A 19,419-nucleotide genomic window follows, 5' to 3' on the forward strand; every position below is an offset into this window, starting at 1 on the left:
CAGTCGATCTACAATGCGTCACCAATACCAGCTGTCGGTGGCTGTCCGACTCTAACAACGCGAGCGGTGAGAGTCGGTAGACTCGGATCGGAGGGAACTAGAACTTACGTGATGTTACTTGCTTGTGCGAGGAGGCGCCGCACGAGCACTGAAGGTGGCTAGACACGCTGTTAGCCAGCGCCATTTTGTTGACTGTGTCAAGAACGCGTAACGGCGAAGCCAAGCGGTGACAACCGGAGACTGACAACGACGATCGTTTTTGGCTGAGCGTGCACGATTCTTCACAAGACTACCGTAGTTAGCGAGGGTCAGTCCTCACCTTCAACCACACAGTGACACCTAAGTCCTTGTCTGTTGGTTACGTGTCCAGACCCAGCCAGAACAAAGCATGACTGTACTGTGTACTGTCATAATCAGTGTACATATACGTAGAATCTACGTATATGTACACGTACATGCACCCGTAGATGCACACGTACATTCTTATCTCAGAAGATGTGCATTGGACATGAGTCACATGACCACGAGTGTGCAAGGTGTGTGATTGCACATACATGTAGATCTTGTACACTGTATACATGTAGATCTACGTGTATGTACATAATTATTATACATGTAATACCGGTATCCAATCGTACATTGCCATGCATGACCACATACCGTACCATGTACCATGTGTGTCATGTATTTCCGTGAAATACTTGTTAGTTAGTACATGTAGTTAGGGCAGTATTTAGTAATGTAACACCACAAGGATGCCTTGATACTAGTAGATGGCATTATAATTAAAAAAATTATAACTAATATAAGTACATGTATAGGCTAGGATTTTGTGGATAATTATAATGATGTATGACAGATTTTGGTGTCAGCTACATGTACATGTACGTAATTACTGTATACAGCGTATTTCGCTCCTGCTCTTGTAGCAGTTGAGCACTCTTGCATGGGGTAGTGCCTTTGCTGTTTGCTTTATGCAGAGCTCACTGACTTGTCAGTTTGAGCACTCTGGCAAGGTACGTTCGGGCCTGATTGGAAATTTTTATTTCCATTGCTATCAGGTTCGGCCTCATTTCCTCTGTGCTGCGCTGACGAGTCCACAAAGGACGAAACAGTTCTGTCCGCAGATTGAGTAATTATACAGTCATGTACATAATTATACAATCGTATAAGTCATGTACATGTACATTGTACATATACATGTACATGTCATGTATGTAGTGTGTACACTGCCATGCTGCTTCAAGCACCTACTGTGACTTGCTTTTACACTGTGTACATGTAGCTGTATCGCAGACTATTACATGACTTTGTACAATGTATGTACATAACACGGTGTTGCAGTGGTTGTGTGCCCGCTTGGACCACAAAGTTACCAAATGTGTGCCTTGAAAAGATAAAAGGGACAACTCCCATTGATTGTTTTCCACAGACGCCAACTAGTCGCCAAGGCTCATATTCCTGACATCACTTACATGTAGCTTGTGAGATGATGTCATCGTCAAAAGGAGTCAAAATCATTACAGTCAGTGAGCTACAATGTATACAGGAAGTGAGTAACTGTTAGTAGAATGACATGTAGAATCTACATGTCACTGAGGACTAGGACTAATGCGACATACCGAATACTGAACCCAAAGTTGTCCGATCTCATGCAGCATAATGGCATTACACTGGCTAAGACTGTACATGTGTAAACAGGACTTGAGTGGCTTCTTCTTCTTCTATTTCTTTGTTCATACTGCTTTTTGTTAAACCACTTGGTGTAGTACAGCAATGATAGGCGCCAAGGAATGGGGTCCTTCAAGAGGTACGTGTACAGGTACATGTACAGTATAGTTTTGTTCCTATTTTTGAGAATCCAGTGACTTGACGTGTGGTCGACGACCTCCTACCCCTGCAATGTAGCTTGCCCCATTAGAACGGCTCCGACTGGCAAACTGAAGATGGTCCAGCCAACTGCATGAACACGGTCCAGCCATGCAAGGCTGAAGCCTGTGAAGGTGGTCTGCATGGCCAAGGCACTCACTACATAGGCATACTGTTCATACATGTATATCTAGACATGCTACTTGCGTGCGCTGTGTATCTCCGCTACATTGACATGCGGCTGCTTGATTGAAACGGTGATCTGGCCAAAGCCTGAACAGTAAGCTTGGCTGGCTACTGTACTTGGTGCCACGATCAGTGTCTTCAGTGGAGTCAAACAGTTAGTGGGCACGTGTGTTTGCCCAGTAGGCCATAGGGTTCGAGTTGTCCACTCCAATAGAGAATATCTCTCCAAAAAATATCTAAAATAAAATAAAATTCGAAATCCACTTGGAAAACATCAAGCCGGTTCAGACCAGCTCGGGGTACTTTTCTAGGGGTTATGGGAAGTCTTCACCAAACGATTACCAACAATAATAATAAGGCTATGAGAAAAATTCTGTTACATTCTAACATTAAGTTACAGAAAACCATATCACCTCCACTGTTCCGCACGATGCTGTGTTCTGTTTCGGACTACCAGAAAAGAATGCATCCTTTTAGACATTCTCTGTTTGACTTTAAAAGTTAAAATAAATAGGGTGCATTTAAGTGGAATGATCAAGCTCTCAAGTGAAATCAACAATAATATCTTTGGATAATTTCAATTGCAAAACTGTGAAAAATAATTCTAAGTACATCGTAGTACACATACCTAGAGTGTGACAGCCTGTCCAGTAACAGCCCGGCTGTGAATAGAACACACTGTTGTGTGTTGTGTCTAGAATGAAAGAGTTTGGAGTGTACTTGTGCCTGTCAAATGCCATACACGTAGCATGGTTTCTTACACACAGGCACCGCCAGTTTCCACTTACTCACCGCCAGTTTCCACTTACTCACCGCCAGTTTCCACTTGACTCTTAAAAGAGATCATCAGCTACTCGCCATTCGGTCTCGCAGCGATGGGCAAGACTGAGACCGCAGACTCGAGTTTGCCGGACTTGAAGGGGCTGTCAGTTCTGCTCGTGCTTCTCTAGCATTGAAGTCAGGTTCACAGTCACACGAGATACATGGTGATGACGCAGCAGAGCTCAGCGATTCGCCACCGCCGTCTGCAGAAGGCTGCGTTGCCGGGCTAACATCAAAGAAATGCACCTGTAGTTGTCTGTGAGCTTTGGCTGCATTACCAGCATTGCCCGCAACATTAACTGCATCCCTGCTGGCTATCGAGGCCAGAGATGATCTGCGGTCAATACTGGTAGTCGATGAAGGCAGATAAGTCGGACGCTGGGCAGTTGCAGTGTACGCAATACCGGCATTGAGTGCTTGTCCATGTAAGTCGGCACGATGAGCGGATAGTGATGACTGATGATCGCTACCACTCAGTCCACTACCCGAGTTGTTGTTTTGCTCTTCCTCCACGCAGGACGGCGACACACATACTACTGCGCATGGCTGTTCCTTCTTCCTCTGATGGCGGACAATCAAAAGGACGGGAATCACAACTACCAGCAGCAGTACGATCAGTGGTATAAGGGTTGTATTGTTTATTGCACGATCATCGTCAGGCACAACAGCTTCCTCCACACCACCAGCACTGATCCTGCTCACAAACACACTGGACGCTGCTTGCATAGCCGAGCTTCCCAGTGCGGTCACCACCGCCGGCGTTGAATCATACTTTTGGAAGTTATGTGGCCTCAAGCAGTGGAATTTATCGCCCAGCGTACTATCAGCCTCGACATTCCACTCTATCCCGGGGCAGCTGTCTTTCGAGAAGTGGGATATGTCAATGCAGATGTAGGTGAAAGTAGACTGACTAGAAAGACTATCTCCGGGTATTAGAATCGTTCCACCAACTTTGGCCATTGCCGAAGAAATGCTATGCAGGAAGCTACAGCGATCCACATCTAAAAGGAGCTCATGGGCGATCTTGTCCTCGCCACGGCGTCTCGTTGGGCTGCAGCCTTTGCCAGCTACAGGTTTACGGGAGAAGAACCGTTTGCCAAGTAGTGCCCCATTGCACTTGCACACTGACAAAAAGTAGTCCATCACGTTTTTACTCATCAGGGATGCGTTCTTCATCTGCAGGGATGGTAATATGAACACAGACAGACAGACAGACAGACAGACAGACAGACAGACAGACAGACAGACAGACAGACAGACAGACAGACAGAGAAAGAAACACAGAGAAAGAGAGGCAGAGACAGAGGCAGAGGGAGAAGGAAAGAGGGAGAGACAAGGAGGATTTCAGAAGCATATAAATACCCATGGAACCTATACACAAGCTAGGAAGGTGCGCATGGTGTTCCCGTGTACATGATCTAGTGCTCATTACGCTGTAGTGCGTGGATTTCCGTGAAAACAGACGTGTTGTATTGTATTGTATATGTACGAATTCTCCAGAGTAAATGGATACCACTTATCATGGGAGTCTCTTCAAATAGGACGTCTCTCTCTCTCTCTCTCTCTCTCTCTCTCTCTCTCTCTTCCTACCTCAGATATGCAAGGTGATGGCCCATAGAGTGTACAGGCAGCCATGCTGTAGTTTGCCATAACTATGCCTATGCAACTACACTGTACAGCTGTGCTCAATGAAATTATAGTCTCATGCTCCGCATGCTGTCCACAGATTTGAGTCTCAGCATGAATATATAAATACAGTCTCATGAATAAGTTAGCGCCCTGAGCCAGTGCAGTGCACAGCCTAGTGTTGAAAGTGCCAGTGCTGTGCACAGCCTAGTGTTGAAAGTGCCAGGGCAGCAGCTAAACTGTTATCTTAGTAGTGTACTACAATCATACCTCATCTTGCTGGCAAGAGAAAGTTCGCTTCAGCCCAAATGGAACATGGACATACTTCTGGCGGAGCAGGTTTGGCGTTGGTGGAGGCCGCGATGTGGTGATAAGATGCTGTGAATCTATGTCACCAGCCGAGCAAGCAGAAGAAGAAGAAAAAAAACAACAATCATACAATCATGTTCATGTACCTCTGAATCTACACATACATAAGATATAACACATGGTTGTAGTTCACACATGGCTATAGCAGCAACTTCACAGTGCTGGCTGCTATCTGAGAGACTGGGATGGGCTTCAAATAGGTACATGTACGGTTATCGTGGGTTTAACCAATTATGGTGGCACAGGACTCAGCGGCATGTGGCAGACTAACTGGGCAGTCTGATTCCACTCATTGACCAAAACGCATGCCCTGCCGTGGACAGCAAAGCAGAGATGGGGTTGATTTGAGGGGGTTCAGGTGAACTAGAATCAAACAGTTGCTTTAATTAAGCCCTGTACCATGCCTGTGACTATGCGTGTATGTGCATCTATCTTGTCTACACCATTCAGGTTTGTCTACATGCTGTGTCAGTTGTTGAGATTACAGCTGATCATACCAGGATTCATTACATGTGTACATGTGATGGTGTGCTCTAGAACTCACCAGCTTTGCATTGCACTATCGACACTGGAAAATGTAACGGGGGGGGGGGGGGGGGGTACTAGTAGTTGGAGAAGACCCTGCAAAAATTCTATGCACATATGCTTTTGTGCCGACCGCATGATGCGGGGATGGGGGTAGAGAAATACAAGAGTCTCCACGTTAGAAACAGAACCAATGCCCCCACTGTCCCATACCTGCACTACACGCAATGTTCGTGACAATATGAAGCTGCTAAACTTACTTGGATCAGGATATAACATGGGATGACTCACACTAGCAAAGCTCAGTGCGTGTGATAAGGTGTTAACACGGAACATGAAGCGGTAGTTGCGATTTGGCATGATGTTGACTAAGCACAAATCCTCGGCGACTTCATTGGGTAGATACCCATGCCTGACGTGGTGTAAGCGGCCTGCTGCCTCCCACGGAGATTCACTGTTATCGCATTGAGTCATGGACTCATTCTCCTCGCACACAAACATCTGATAGGAGAGGATTGGAAGGTAGGCGGCGAACTTGTGTGGCGAATGGCTGAGCCGCAAGACGTTCATTTCCACACCATGAACGCCACCAGCTTGTGAGCAATTCATTGGATGTGTGGTTATCTCATCACTACCAGGCAAGACAGGTTCTGAAAGAAAACAATACATTCATATTCATACAGCAGAAACACACATACTTGGTAAGGTTGAACTGGAAACGTCAACTTGAACTCCATCCATCTCCCCGCAGAAATGCAAGTACATGTACAGTTAAATTCTCCAAATCCAAACGCCCTTAATCCGGGCACGTCCGTCTATGGGCACCTTTCTAATCCATTTAGAGTCACAGAAATTGGCTTTTCCAAAAAAACGGCCCCAAAACGGTTGATTGGCATAAGAAAGGTTTACTTGCAAGCATGATATATGTCATCAGTTCACGCATACTACGGTGAAATAGGACCGTGATTGATGGGCAGTATTGGATGAATGATATATCGCAGCCTCCTTGGACTGACCCCCAAGTTGATTCAGCAAATAAAGGACAACAGGTTCTGGAAGTGTTATCTTTCACCGCGCTTCTACAACAACGAAATGGGTCTATATGTGTGCATGCCATGTTGAACTCTTTTTACAGCATTTTCCGGCCATTTTTATTCAATTTTTTTATAGACAACAGGTACGCGGTTTACCGGTTCAATTTTTCTATATTTCGGCCAACGATGGCCCTGATCTAGATATCTGTACATCTGGGAGTCGTACAAGCTCGGGTTTGTGTGACTCCACGTCACAGATCTACTCACACGATCAGTACCTGTACGTGTATGAACTGTGCAAAAAAATTGGCTTTGGCTCGATTTTGGTGCGGGAGGGCCCGGGAATCTCTATTTTTTTAGTCTTGCCTAAGCTCTAAGTTACTCGTAGCAGGGTGCACTCTTCCCATTTTTGCGGAGCTACGCGGATTTGAATGGTAACACAGGACGAATGGAGCGTCGCAGCTTCCTCGGACCAACACCAGAAGACTCAGGGACAAGAAGTGAAATTTGAATTTAGGCCGTACGGCACCTTTGTATGAAAAGATGCTGCTTGCTGTACAGTCGAAGACATGCTAGCTCTGTGCATACCCATCTGCTTCACGTAGACTTACCAAGTGGGAGATACACTGTCTTCACACTGCTCCATCGTCCAGGCTTGACTCCAACGATGGCCACTTTCACCGCCACTTGCTTACCCAGGAGACTCTTGATCAGCGACGTTTCGTTCTTGAAGAAGAAATCTTCGTGTAGGGTGAAGTAAACGGCAGGACTTCCGCCGTCATACTTCCTGGCCTTGCATCGGACGAACCGATCAAGCTTGTGGCCATCGTACTTGAACCTCACCAGGCATAACTCAGGTAGTGGCCCAGTGGTGTAGGGATACTGCACTGTGAAGTACAGGTCTTCTGGGATGAAGGTGATATGTGGGGGTCTATCGAACCGATTTACTGCAGGACATGGATACACCGGCGCAAGAACATGCCACGCACACACATGCACAAACATCCACACACATGCACAAACATGCATACACATGCACATGCAGGTACACACACATGTATGCAGTCACACACACAAGCAGAGTCAACACAGATATATTCCCAGGAATACTATGATTTTTCACCCAAGAAGACCAGTTCCCGAGAGCTTTTTCGTGATTTTCAAGAAGTGATGAGAAAATGGCAAAGCTGCGATATTTTACCTGTTTGTCAAGTGTCCCACAAATGTGCTAAAAGTAGTAAAAATTGGGCCCTGGTCATTTCTCAATTTCTTTTTGGCTTGCGTCTTTTCTCTTCTTCTTTTTGGCAAACTGGGCAGTGATCATGAAGTGTGTTTGTTATTTCACGGCTTACCCCTAGCTTCATAAATTTCCAGCATGCTATGACCACATAACTAGTCATTACTAATGCTCAATACATGTAGCACTGGATCATTTTTTGTCCTGCATTTCCTGTAATCCGAGGCTCAATGAAAATTGTGAAAAACTACTCGAGTAGTTTTGCCTTGCATCTCTCTCCATTGCAATTCTGAGACTTCTCCGCATGCAGTATCCAATGGAAGTGAATCCTTACAGAACAAAATTCTTCACTACAGTCAGCAAAACAGGTTGAAGCACCCTCCCCCCCCCCCCCCACACACACACGGCAAACACATGCGCTCGTGCGCGCACCTCCCCAAACCCCACGACACCCATTACGATACGTAAAGCTCGAGCACTCCCTTCTTTTGGCTGGTCCGACTCCCCCTATAGGACATTGCATAAGAGCCAATAGAGCTGGATTGCAATCATGGTTGCTTTGAGCTCTTAGCAGGTGCACTAACGGTAATCCATTTTCAGCACATGACGTTACAGTACGCTAGTCTACAGGTTTTTCATCGTCCTACAACGCACGGCCACATGGTAACCACACTGTTGAACAAGTAGCAACACACTTTCTACAGGGATAGTGAGATTCTCCACACTAAATTAGGAATGGTTGGTAGTAAATCCCACAGTCACTTCAGTTCAAAACGCATGAACCATGCACATGTCAAAAACGCTGATCAACTACTCATAAGACTCAATTTCAAACATCACTAACGTTACCATAGTGACTAACGTTACCATAGTGAGATACAAATGTAGCGCTAGAGGATCAAAAGTCATTAGAATTAATTAAGAAGTCCGGAGCAGGGAGATGGAAAGAAATTAGTCAATTAGTTAGGAGGTCTTGCGAGCAAGCTTAGCAGCAAGCCGAGCTGCAACCCTAGCGGCGCGCTTGGCGGCACGCTCGCGCGCTTTCTTCTCCATCCTCTCCTTCCTCCGCTGCTCACGACGCAGCGCTCTCTGCGCCGCGCGCAGTGCTTTTCTCAGCTTCTCAATGCGTCTCTGCTGCTCCTCTTCGTCTAGTGTTGATGGCACATCCTCAGTGGGGGAAACTTCGGCAGTTGTAGTTATGGCTCCTGATCCGGAGGACTCTCCGCTCCCCTGTTCACTTGGAGTTTCAACAGTGGATTCGATATCATTTTGCAGCGTGGTAAGCGCAACTGTTGCAAGTGTCTGGGCATCAGTTGTAGAGAGAGTTGAAGCAGCCACGCGATTCAAAAATCGGAACTGAGAGAAAAGATCTCCTCGAAGTTGTACTTCACCCAGGACGGCCGGTGCACCGCCACCAAAGTCCGGTGCAGCATCACCACCAGCATCCTTGTCTGGCTCAGTGGTGGGTGCTTCTGAGGTGGGTGCTTCTGTGGTGGGCTCCTCAGTTGTGGGTGCTTCGGTCGCAGGTGGCTGGGTCTCAACTACCCGCACAGGCTGACGCACCATTACGCAGCGAACAGCGGCCCGCCTCGCATTATCGGATGAGTCTGAGTCACTCGAGTCACTGTCACTGCGGCTAGACCGTCGCCTTGTCGCTCTGGCACGCGCAGTTCTAGTGCACTGCACCCGGGCAACGGTGCGAGCAGGCACTCGGGCTTGTGAATTAGCGCTGTCGTCGTCGGAGCTGGAGCTGGAGCCACCGCCAGTGGCCTGGTTGTTGTTGCTGGCTCGCTGGATTCCCGCTGGTTGGACATTGACCTGCTCGACCGTCTCGGCCAGTTCTGTCTGCATTACTTCCTCTGTGGGCTGTTGTGAAGGAACCTCAGCTGCGGCAGTTGGATCACCATCTTTATCATCTGCTTGCTGCTGAACATCAAGGCCAGTTGATACAGTGGGACTGGGCGGCGGGGCACGTGTAATGATGTTTTCAAGGACCTCTGCAGGGACGGTCTCGCCTGCTTCATAATGTGCACACCGCACGCCGCTTTCCCCGGTTGTTGGGTGTAAAATGACATGGCAGATATATGTGTCCATTTCCAGCACATCACCATCTTCGGTGTCTTCGGTGAGTGCAGCGGAGAATTCTCCCAGGCCAGGGGCATCTTTGTCCAGTGCGTCCGCCCCAACCTCGGAGTTATCTGCAGCCACTGGAGCTCCATCCTTGTCATCTACTGTTGTGACGGCCATTGTAGTCGGTTGCTCTGATTCGATAACAACAGGCACAGTGGGTGCCTCTGTCTCCACAACCATCGCACAGTTAGCCATAGCGCGTGCTCTAGCGCGTGCTCTAGCTATAGCCATGGCAGCACCTTCATTGCTATCTGAGTCGCTATCACTACCACTGTCACTGCTGCTTCTTCTTTCCCGCACTAAGCGACGACAACGCCGTACCTGTGCTTGCCGTGCAGCCGAGTCATCGTTGGAGTCTGACCCGCTGTCTGATCCGCTGTCCGATCCGCTGTCAGAACTGCTACTGCCACCGCCAGTAGCTGCGCTGTTGGCAGCACTATTGGCTGATTGAACGGCTGGTGCAACATTAGCCCTCTCTGTGTCTTCCTGAACAGCGGGTTCCTGCACTATGGATTGGTCTTCCGTGGGAGCTGCTGCAAGCGTTGTTGGCTCAGGTGCGTCCTTATCTTCAGGGTCGAGCTGGGGAAGAATTTCATCTCCGCCGGCAACGGCTGTTGCAAAGACAACGGCACCACCATCCTTGTCATCTTCTGTTGTGACTGCCATTGTAGTCGGTTGCTCTGACTCGATAACAGGCACAGTGGGTGCCTCTGTCTCCACAACCATCGCACAGTTAGCCATAGCGCGTGCTCTAGCGCGTGCTCTAGCTCGTGCTCTAGCTATAGCCATGGCAGCACCTTCATTGCTATCTGAGTCACTATCACTACCACTGTCACTGCTGCTTCTTCTTTCCCGCACTAAGCGACGACAACGCCGTACCTGTGCTTGCCGTGCAGCCGAGTCATCGTTGGAGTCTGACCCGCTGTCTGACCCGCTGTCTGACCCGCTGTCTGAACTACTACTGCCACCGCCAGTAGCTGCACTGCTGGCTTGCTGCCGGGCCATGGAGTTTCCCTCGTTAGAATCGGAATCAGAGCTAGATCCCTGGGATGCGCCAGCATTGGCTTGCTGTGCAGGTTGCGGTCGCTCTGCAGCCTCAATGACTAGTGGCTGCTCTGTATCTTCCACTACTGCAGCCTCCGTGGGTGCCTCTGTTGGTGTAGTTGTCGGCAGGGCATCCTTGTCATCAACCTCCTGCTGCTGCTGAACTTCAATCGGTCGTGAGAGTATGTCCTCTACAATTTCTGGAGCACGAGTGGTTGGCAGCTCAGGCAGCACGAAGCCTTCTGGCAACACCGTACCGGCCGGATATATCTTGCAGGATATGCCCTCCCTGCCATTGCGTGTTATTGGTAAGCAGAGATACCTTGCCTGGCCTAGTACCTGTGCACCATTGCCGGCCTGTTGTCCGGCAGAGCGTGGTCGTTCATGTCCCAGGATAGTCCCATCCAATGCCGCCTCAAGCAGGTGGGAAAAGTCCTCGTCACTGCCCTCGGATCCGAATGGCATGGCGCGAACAGTGGAGGTCAGAGTGCTGCATATTAGTAGCAGTGCAAGCCACCCATGGTCTTTTCTACCTCCGCTAGCCATTGTGCACCGGCTTGGATGTCACTATCCCTTTCTCCGGCACAGACAAACCAGACACTTGAGGCTCTGATTCGGAACCTTTCGCCACAGCTACCAGAAGCTTTGTGATGAAGATCACAGCCTTGCCTCGGCCTTTATCACCTGAAATCCCAGCCCAGGGCAGGCAGTAGAGAGCTAGCTTGAAGCCTGGCCTGAAGTGAAGGAAGCAGCTAGCCCAAGGATTCCGAGAGGGGCGGCGGTAGGTCAATTGCGTGACTCAATTAGTAAAGTGCAACTCTTTGCACAAATGGAGTCATCAATGGCTGGAAATTAATCTAAGCAGTGCAGTGTTGTCCCGGCTATGTCCAGCATCTCAAGGTGTGCATGATGTCTGGAATGCTCTGGATTCAGCGCACCTACATGTACCACAGACATATCATGTGCATCGTGTTGTGCATTGAGCCAAGGTCTGTTGCACTACATGGGATTAGCATACCAATAGCCAAGAGCACCACAACAATTAGCACTTCTGCATCACTTGATGAGATTGCCCCACTCATTACCGCTAGTATAGTATTAGCAGTGGGACAAAGAAGGCCCGAGTAAACTACTCCCCCCCCCCCCCACACACACACACACCTGCAAGGAAAGCCAGGTACCTGTGCTAACATCAACTGTTTGGAAGCTATCACACACATAAAGCGTGATCAGGAACATACAAGTGTTCACTAGTATGCACATGATCTAAGAGGGGGTAAGGCATGGAGGCACGATGGTAAGGCGTGCCCTCTTCTCAGACTACACCATGCACACAAACAAGCCGCAGAGGCTGAAGTGAAGGATATGTTTTGAGGGTGTAAATGGAAACACTACCCTGTGACACAAGTTCAAGGAGGAGGCCTCCTCAGAGGCACTATTGCCGCATTCTGTTGCCATGGTGTTGGCCTTACCTACGTCATCAGCTCTGCTATCCTGTTACGAACTCCACTCAGAAAACTGAGAAGAATCATGTAAGTTTGAAAATCCATCATGGCTGTGTTGGCATGGCGGCTGGTTTCCAATGTGGTCATCAAAGAGTTACTTCACTCACTGGTAGACAGGTTTTCTAACAAGGCACTTCATGCTTAACCCTCTTGACCAGTATGTCCAAAGCGTACATGAATGTGATCCCCCTCTACCAGTGCAGTGCACCTGCCATCATGCATTCATACCTGCATGTGATATGGCTAACAGGTGAACACCGGCACACAGGAGGAAGGTGAACTCAGGCGATCAATGCAGCACCGGCCTTACACGTGGGCAAGATAGGCTTTTTTTTGTCTGCAAAACCAGTGCAGACTGTGGGATTGTAGTGCCTCTTGGACTTGAGCTTGCTTGAGGGGATGTTTCTAGCTGAATGATCTCCACTAGGGTCCATGGCCATGCTACACCACTAATCACTATGATGAAGAAAGTGGGAAACTTTCCATTTCAGTACACAACGACCTAGTAAGTGTGCTGTGTGCACCACTGATCCACCAGAATGCCATCATCAGGACGTGCCTCGTGAATGAGTAAGTCAAGGACCACTCCACCTACTTAAGTCCTAACTGACCTGGGTGTGGCCTTACTGATACGGCCTGTTGAGTCCCAAGTGCCGTTGCACAGCTGACAATCTAACCTGAACTGATGAAGCAGAAGTGCTATCATTGGGCAGTTAACCAAATTGCTACACTGTTGCTTTATCCATGAGTACTGTCTTGTACTCTTTACATCATTGTACTCATCCAGCCATGGCACTGCCGGGATATCACAGGCAAGCCCAAACTCACTGCAGTTTCAGGCTACAGTGTCACATAATCACACTGTTCCCATGCAGCACCATGACACAATATGCCCAGTATGACAGAGTCTTTAGGATTTCCACACTGACAATCCGTACATAAGTTTTTGCCACAAACACTCCCAGGCACTCTGTGGTCATCTTCAAAAGTGGACTTCAACTTGAAGTGCCTGGCACCTGTCATTATGAAAGCTGCCTGGATTGCCCAAGCAAGTGAATCAAAACTTCGCCAGGGTCACAGTTGTTGAATGCCATCCAAGTTTTACCCATGCGGAATACATGCACAATGAGGCTATCCTGGCATGTTCTCAGTGAGCATAGTGTGACATAAATTCCGTGCGGACACCATCCTTTCTACTAGACTAGTTACTTTCTCTTGGAAATGCCAACATTTCTACTGGTCTCTCTCCAGTATCAATGATGTGCATGGCCCTGTAGCTAGTGACTAGTGGTGATGTTCTATTTACAAACTGTAGTGGCAAATGCAGGTATGAGACTCTATGGGTGGTCTCCACTCATGTCACGAGTGACCATGGATTCCAGATTTCACGAAACTTTCCTGGCATCTGGCAAGTCACTGCAAGGGGCCCCAGGAGCTAAGAAGGCTGACATGCCGGCTACCACACCAGTGAAAAATCAAGGAAGTACTGTCTGATTAATTTTATCAGCTTTATCCCAGCTGCCTTTGACTTTGGTTTACGCTGAAGCATCCAACAAGCACACCCTTCAGATCCATACTTGCTAGCCTCCCAGCAACTGTGCAAAGAAATAATTTGATTTAGTTAAACTGCACGATGTCACCACAGGCATGGCTGGCTCAACACAGGAAGCTACCAAGAAGCACAGTGTGAATGGAGTACTATAGCCGTCTATATTCTACAACTGGTTAACCCCCCCCCCCCCCCCTGATCCTCATCATGTAGCCTGAGGGGGGGGGGGAGCAGGGGGAAATCACCATGGTACCCACATGGAACCCAAGGTTAAAAGCAAACAAAAACCAGGGCAACAGCAGAGTGTGCACCCACTCACCAACGAACCCGCCAACACACCATCTACATGTATAACGGTCACCAATTGAAAGCACTGGTTACCAAAGCTATTTCCTCCAACTACTAACTTAGTTAGTACACATCTAAACTGTACAAGTGAACAAATCTCGTGCTCGTGTTTATTCTTATGTCAAGTTATGATCACAGTCCTCATTTTTGTGATTCAGCATGGCCAAACCTCAGCTGAAGGCACTTCATGAGCTTGTCACTATAGTATGAATATTATTAATAGTGACAAGCGCATGTCATTGGTGTCCTGAGCATTGAACACACTTCAAAATGCCCATTTTGGGCTTCTAATTGGAAACCTTTCCAGCAGGCGCATTGTTGGGTGCATCCATGGCACATCCCAATCACGATATTCACAGGATGTTGTTGGTCTGTGCACACGACATTACTGAACACAGGGGACCTCCTTGCTATCAAATGCATTGACTCCGGGAGTTATGCGATCGTGTGCACTGACACCAGGGTTATATTGTACGTCATAGAACACGTCCTAGGACACCGGCTGGGTACTAGTAAACATGCCAACACTCTCTGATTTCTGGTCACCGCAACAAGCAGGCAGCTTGCAACACAGGCATGATTTTCATAGGATATTGTATAATATACTATTGAGACAGTCACATTATCCGTGCCAAAGATAATTTGCTCCCTTTGGCCTACCAACGGCAACGGTGTTTGTCAATAATTCCTAGCAACTGCTAGCTGCTCAGCATAGTATACATGTGTTCACATGAGCATTCCTGATGGCAGCTCTACTGTGTATGATACAAACACGGTACATGATGATACGTGTAAGTACATGATCACGTGTACATACATACCCTATGGTAGAGTGCACATGCACGCATGGATGACTCAGAGAAGTCGAGTATGCGCACCTAGACCTACATGTACATTGTACATTGCGTACTGAAAAACAGCACTATAGTATGTATCTCATCCGGGGTCGGCTGCATTCTCAGAATCCATTAAGAGCTTGTTTTTTCCCTACGACTCGTACGTCAGAAGACTAATTGAAGAAACTACCCTTGAAAAGACCCCCTCCCCCCCCCCCCCCCCCACCACCACCATACACACAACAGCAGCACATCTCTCTGTCTGCATATTGCTAGTAATGAATATCACTTACCAACGGAGAAGGAGAATGATGACTGGTTACTGAGACCACTCACACTGCATGTACATATACCGGCATCACTGCCCTGTACAGAGCGTACTGTCAGCTGACCCGTAGAGGCATCGAAGAACATCCGTCCGGACTCAGCTTTCACACCCGTGCACGACCAGGAGAAGACTGGTGAAAACAGGTCACGTACAACGCAGGTTGCTTGCAAGGTATGGCCCACGACTGCAGTGCGCGGTGCCTTAGCGATGTGAGGTTTGCGGATGGCTGGCAATTGCGGGGTCCGCGGCAGTATGCGCACCTCCATGCTAGACTTGAATGTCACGGGAACCCGGGTCTTGTTGATGTAGTCCATGTGGAACTGATACGCACCGCTGTCACGCACCCGTGCCGCCTGAATCCTCAGCACAAACGCTCCATGCCACATATGGTGGTGCCAACGCTCGTCTTTATACGCGCCCAACCCTGGTGTTATCCATTTGGGAGTTGCCGCGGGAAAGTCAAAGTCACTTGGTGGCATGCACCGCACATTGATCGTGTCACCGGCGTACACAAACGCTTGACCAGTCATATACCCTGCATCAAACACAACGCCAAGGGATACACCGTTGCTGAGTGCTAGTCGTGGGTACAAGCAATACTACATCTAGAATGAGAGACACATTTCATACCACATTTTGGAGAAACATCCTGCAAGTCAAGGGTTTATCGCACGCAGGCTCAGTATTCGAAATTCACCGTCAAAATTTGTTCAGTACTAAACAATGGCGAGGCTAACTGTCCTATCCCCCCCCCCCCCACCCCCCCGACTGAAATCAGAATGGTTAAATAAGTTAAATTGTAGACAAACAATTTGAAAAGAGGTGTTTGTCCCAAACACACTGTATGATTGAGAACTTGGCTTGAGATATATACAAGTACCTGCATAGTATTTTCCCAACAGCATTTCAGCATAGTGCATCCATATTTTGCTACCGTAGCCTGTATCCATTCCTAATAAAGTTCTTGGCATGTTTCTCCATCTATAATAACCCCCCCCCCCTAGCCAACAGGGAATACTTTACAGATCTTAAATCTCCAGTAGGGCCATTACCCAACCCCTTACTGAAAGATGAAGTGATATCTACCCATTTTAGACTGTTAAAATGTCGCTAAGCAAACTAACTGAAACTGATGTGATCAATTGACAGGTGTCAAGGGTCGGAAATGCATTCAGGTTTCTGCAAGATCTGATAAGGGTCTGGGTCACCTGGGATTCACCTGGGCTTGATGTATTCCCGACTAGATCTCCGTTGTCTCTGCCTCCAGTCCTATTGGTGAGATAGCGCTATACTGTACATGTTGTAACCCAACCTCTCCTTGTCGCCATGTGATTGTCTACTACACAGTACCGAAGTACTTTTTACTATGAACACGTGCCGGGCCTACTGTCGTACTGAGAGACATGACAGACAGTAGAGAGCACAGACCATAAGCACAAGACAAAGGGGATGTACGGAGACGACGACGTGCCTTCCTCCTTAGATTTCCTTCACGTATCTTCGATTGAGCTCGGGGACTGACTTTTTATATCCGTGTTCAATCGCTTATTACTTACTCAGGCCATTCTGTTGGTGTACGAGTGGACATTTGTTTCGTGAAATGTTATCAAGAGATTTGTTGCAGACACATACTGGGACATACATGTAGCACATCGCGTTGACCATATACTATAGTAAACTATAACCCAGTGGGTGCACATATTCACCATTGCATAAACATTAGAGTCGCAGCTGTAATGGTTTTCCGCGAGGCTGCGACTGCATAATGTATATATGTATCATCATAACATCCTTTATTAGTCAACAATAGTTATTTCTTTCCTCCTTTGCACTGTATTTCTCTTCATTTTCATGCAGTTTGTCACAGGATTCCCTAGTTACCTGCCTGAGTGGTAGTTGTTTAGTGTTCCCAACACACACCCTCGCCTCAAAAGCTTCTGTGGAATTCACATGGCATCTGTTTGTCCGTCTGTCTGTCTGTCCGTCTCCTTCTCTCTCTCTCTCTCTCTCTCTCTCTCTCTCTCTCTCTCTCTCTCTCTCTCTCTCTCTCTCTCTCTCTCTCTCTCTCTCTCTCTCCTTTTTTTCTTTTTTCCTCCTCCCCTTACACCTCCCACATTTCCTTGCTCCACTCATAATCTGAACCTTTTACAGGACTGGGAACACAAGGTCTGTGCAGTTTCTGGCATTTCACCAGGGGCTTATTAGGATTTCCTTGGCCATCGTTTTTGGACTTCATTGGCATTTTGAAGGGAAATCATTCGCCAGAAGTGTGTGGACATTCAACTGCGAGCGAAACCACATGCATCCGGTAAGATCCTGTCGGCACCAGGGAGTGATAACCAGGCGAGCAGGAAAAGAGATGAGCAAATTGATCGTCTGGCATCACCTGGGATCTTGTGAGCAAATCCTGTACGGATGTACATGTATCACCGCCGAGTCACAGTGCATATGCAATCAAGGACCATTAGTATTACCACATAGCATCCCCACGACTAGACTGTCCACAAAGGCATCAGTAGCACCAAGAGTACTGGTATCACCTCAAGAGTGACGGCCCTTTCGTCGCGTTCGGAAAGAGAACAACGACCAAACAAAAATAATTACGTGCGCGTGCGGTCAGATCGTTGAGCGGAGAGCAGCTGCAAGTACAGCCTAGCCTACATCCAACGCCACTTCGCTATTATAATGATCATACTATTATCCCCAATAAATGTACACTCCTTTTATTTTTTTCAAAGGTGGTCAGACCTGCACTACTGTAGGGGACTGCACTAGGGAGACATGCACTTTTATTGTTTCTGAAAAGATTGTCTGCATGGGTTAGGTGGCAAACAACTCGTGATAATGATACTGTAAGGTTGTAAAATTTAATACACCCAACCATGGGAAGAATCAAAGTGCAAAGACGCAAAGATGATAAACGGGTAAGAAAAACGAAGTAAGGTAGACCCTAGTACCTGTACCCCAGTAATGCCCATCACATCATTCCGGCATCAGTACTATTTGTAGAGACGTGTCCTTTTATATTTTATAATATTCTACATTCCAATCTCCCTGGATGCCTCACCTGGTTGCCGTACTTTGTCCTCTGCGCCCACGGCATTGCCATTGCTGAGCGCAAGAACAACCACCACCACCGGTAGTAGGGCCAGATCTCGGAGTCGAATGCCTCCGTGCGGCAACGGCGGCCGCAACGCACGTTCGGAATATCTCATCGCCGAACCCACTGGGCTATGTGTGCTCCAGGACGGAATGCTGGCTCGATGAACCGACCTTGAACACGGGCGGAGAGGGTAATTGGCTCAAGGAGTTGAACCTCTTTACCATCAAGTGCGTACACGACACATGCACCCGTACCCGTCGTCGCACTTGAAAAAAAACGCCTGTTTACGAAAAATGTTGCAGCAACAATGCCAATATCCAGTATAGCTTGTTTGCACGTTACGGACACGCCGTGCGGTGCGGCTCTCCACAACTACCCGGGAAAGAATTCGACGGACAAAGGCGTCCTGCGAACCTAGCTGCTAGCTGCTTTGCTTTCTTCTCCAACTACATTGCTTGAAGTCAGGGGCTGATCATTGCGACCTCGTTTGTGGTGGTGCCAAGCCACGGACCACCGCCAGGCTGCCAACAGCACAGCCAGTCCAACTGCCACTGCTGATTGTTCATGTCCAAGCAATGTGCATACATGTACATAATGCACATGACTGCACTGCTGCTGTTTACAGCCATACAGGCCATGAGTTTGACTCACGTCCTGCCACAAAGCACACGACTGACCGTAAACCATGGTAAACGCTGAGGTGGCCCATCGAGATGGAGTCAACAAAGAAATCTGGCGATTTGAAAAGAGCTGACGAACACCCGAAGTGGTACTCTTGTCACGCCGAAACCAGCGAGTTTACGCCTCATTGAGCAGCATTTATCCGCTGCGCATTCATGATCGAAATCAATGTGTGCCCTGATTTTCGCCTGAAGATTACCAGACCACGCACTGGTTTCATGGAAAAC

General features: G+C 48.0%; 1 protein-coding gene across 1 annotated transcript; it reads right to left on the reverse strand.

Annotated features, from left to right (window-relative positions):
- Positions 1-2,190: 2,190 nt before the first annotated feature.
- LOC135809218 (uncharacterized) lies at positions 2,191-19,045 on the reverse strand (the record flags this gene model as incomplete). The annotated part of the gene is given in 6 exon segments (XM_065322513.1): positions 2,191-4,053; positions 4,774-4,889; positions 5,658-6,047; positions 7,043-7,378; positions 15,374-15,943; positions 18,476-19,045. Coding segments are annotated over 6 exon segments (2,712 nt in total). The 3' UTR covers positions 2,191-2,901.
- Between the last annotated feature and the right edge of the window lie 374 nt (positions 19,046-19,419).

Source organism: Sycon ciliatum, chromosome 2 (assembly GCF_964019385.1).
Source record: "Sycon ciliatum chromosome 2, ocSycCili1.1, whole genome shotgun sequence".
Lineage (NCBI taxonomy): Eukaryota > Metazoa > Porifera > Calcarea > Leucosolenida > Sycettidae > Sycon > Sycon ciliatum.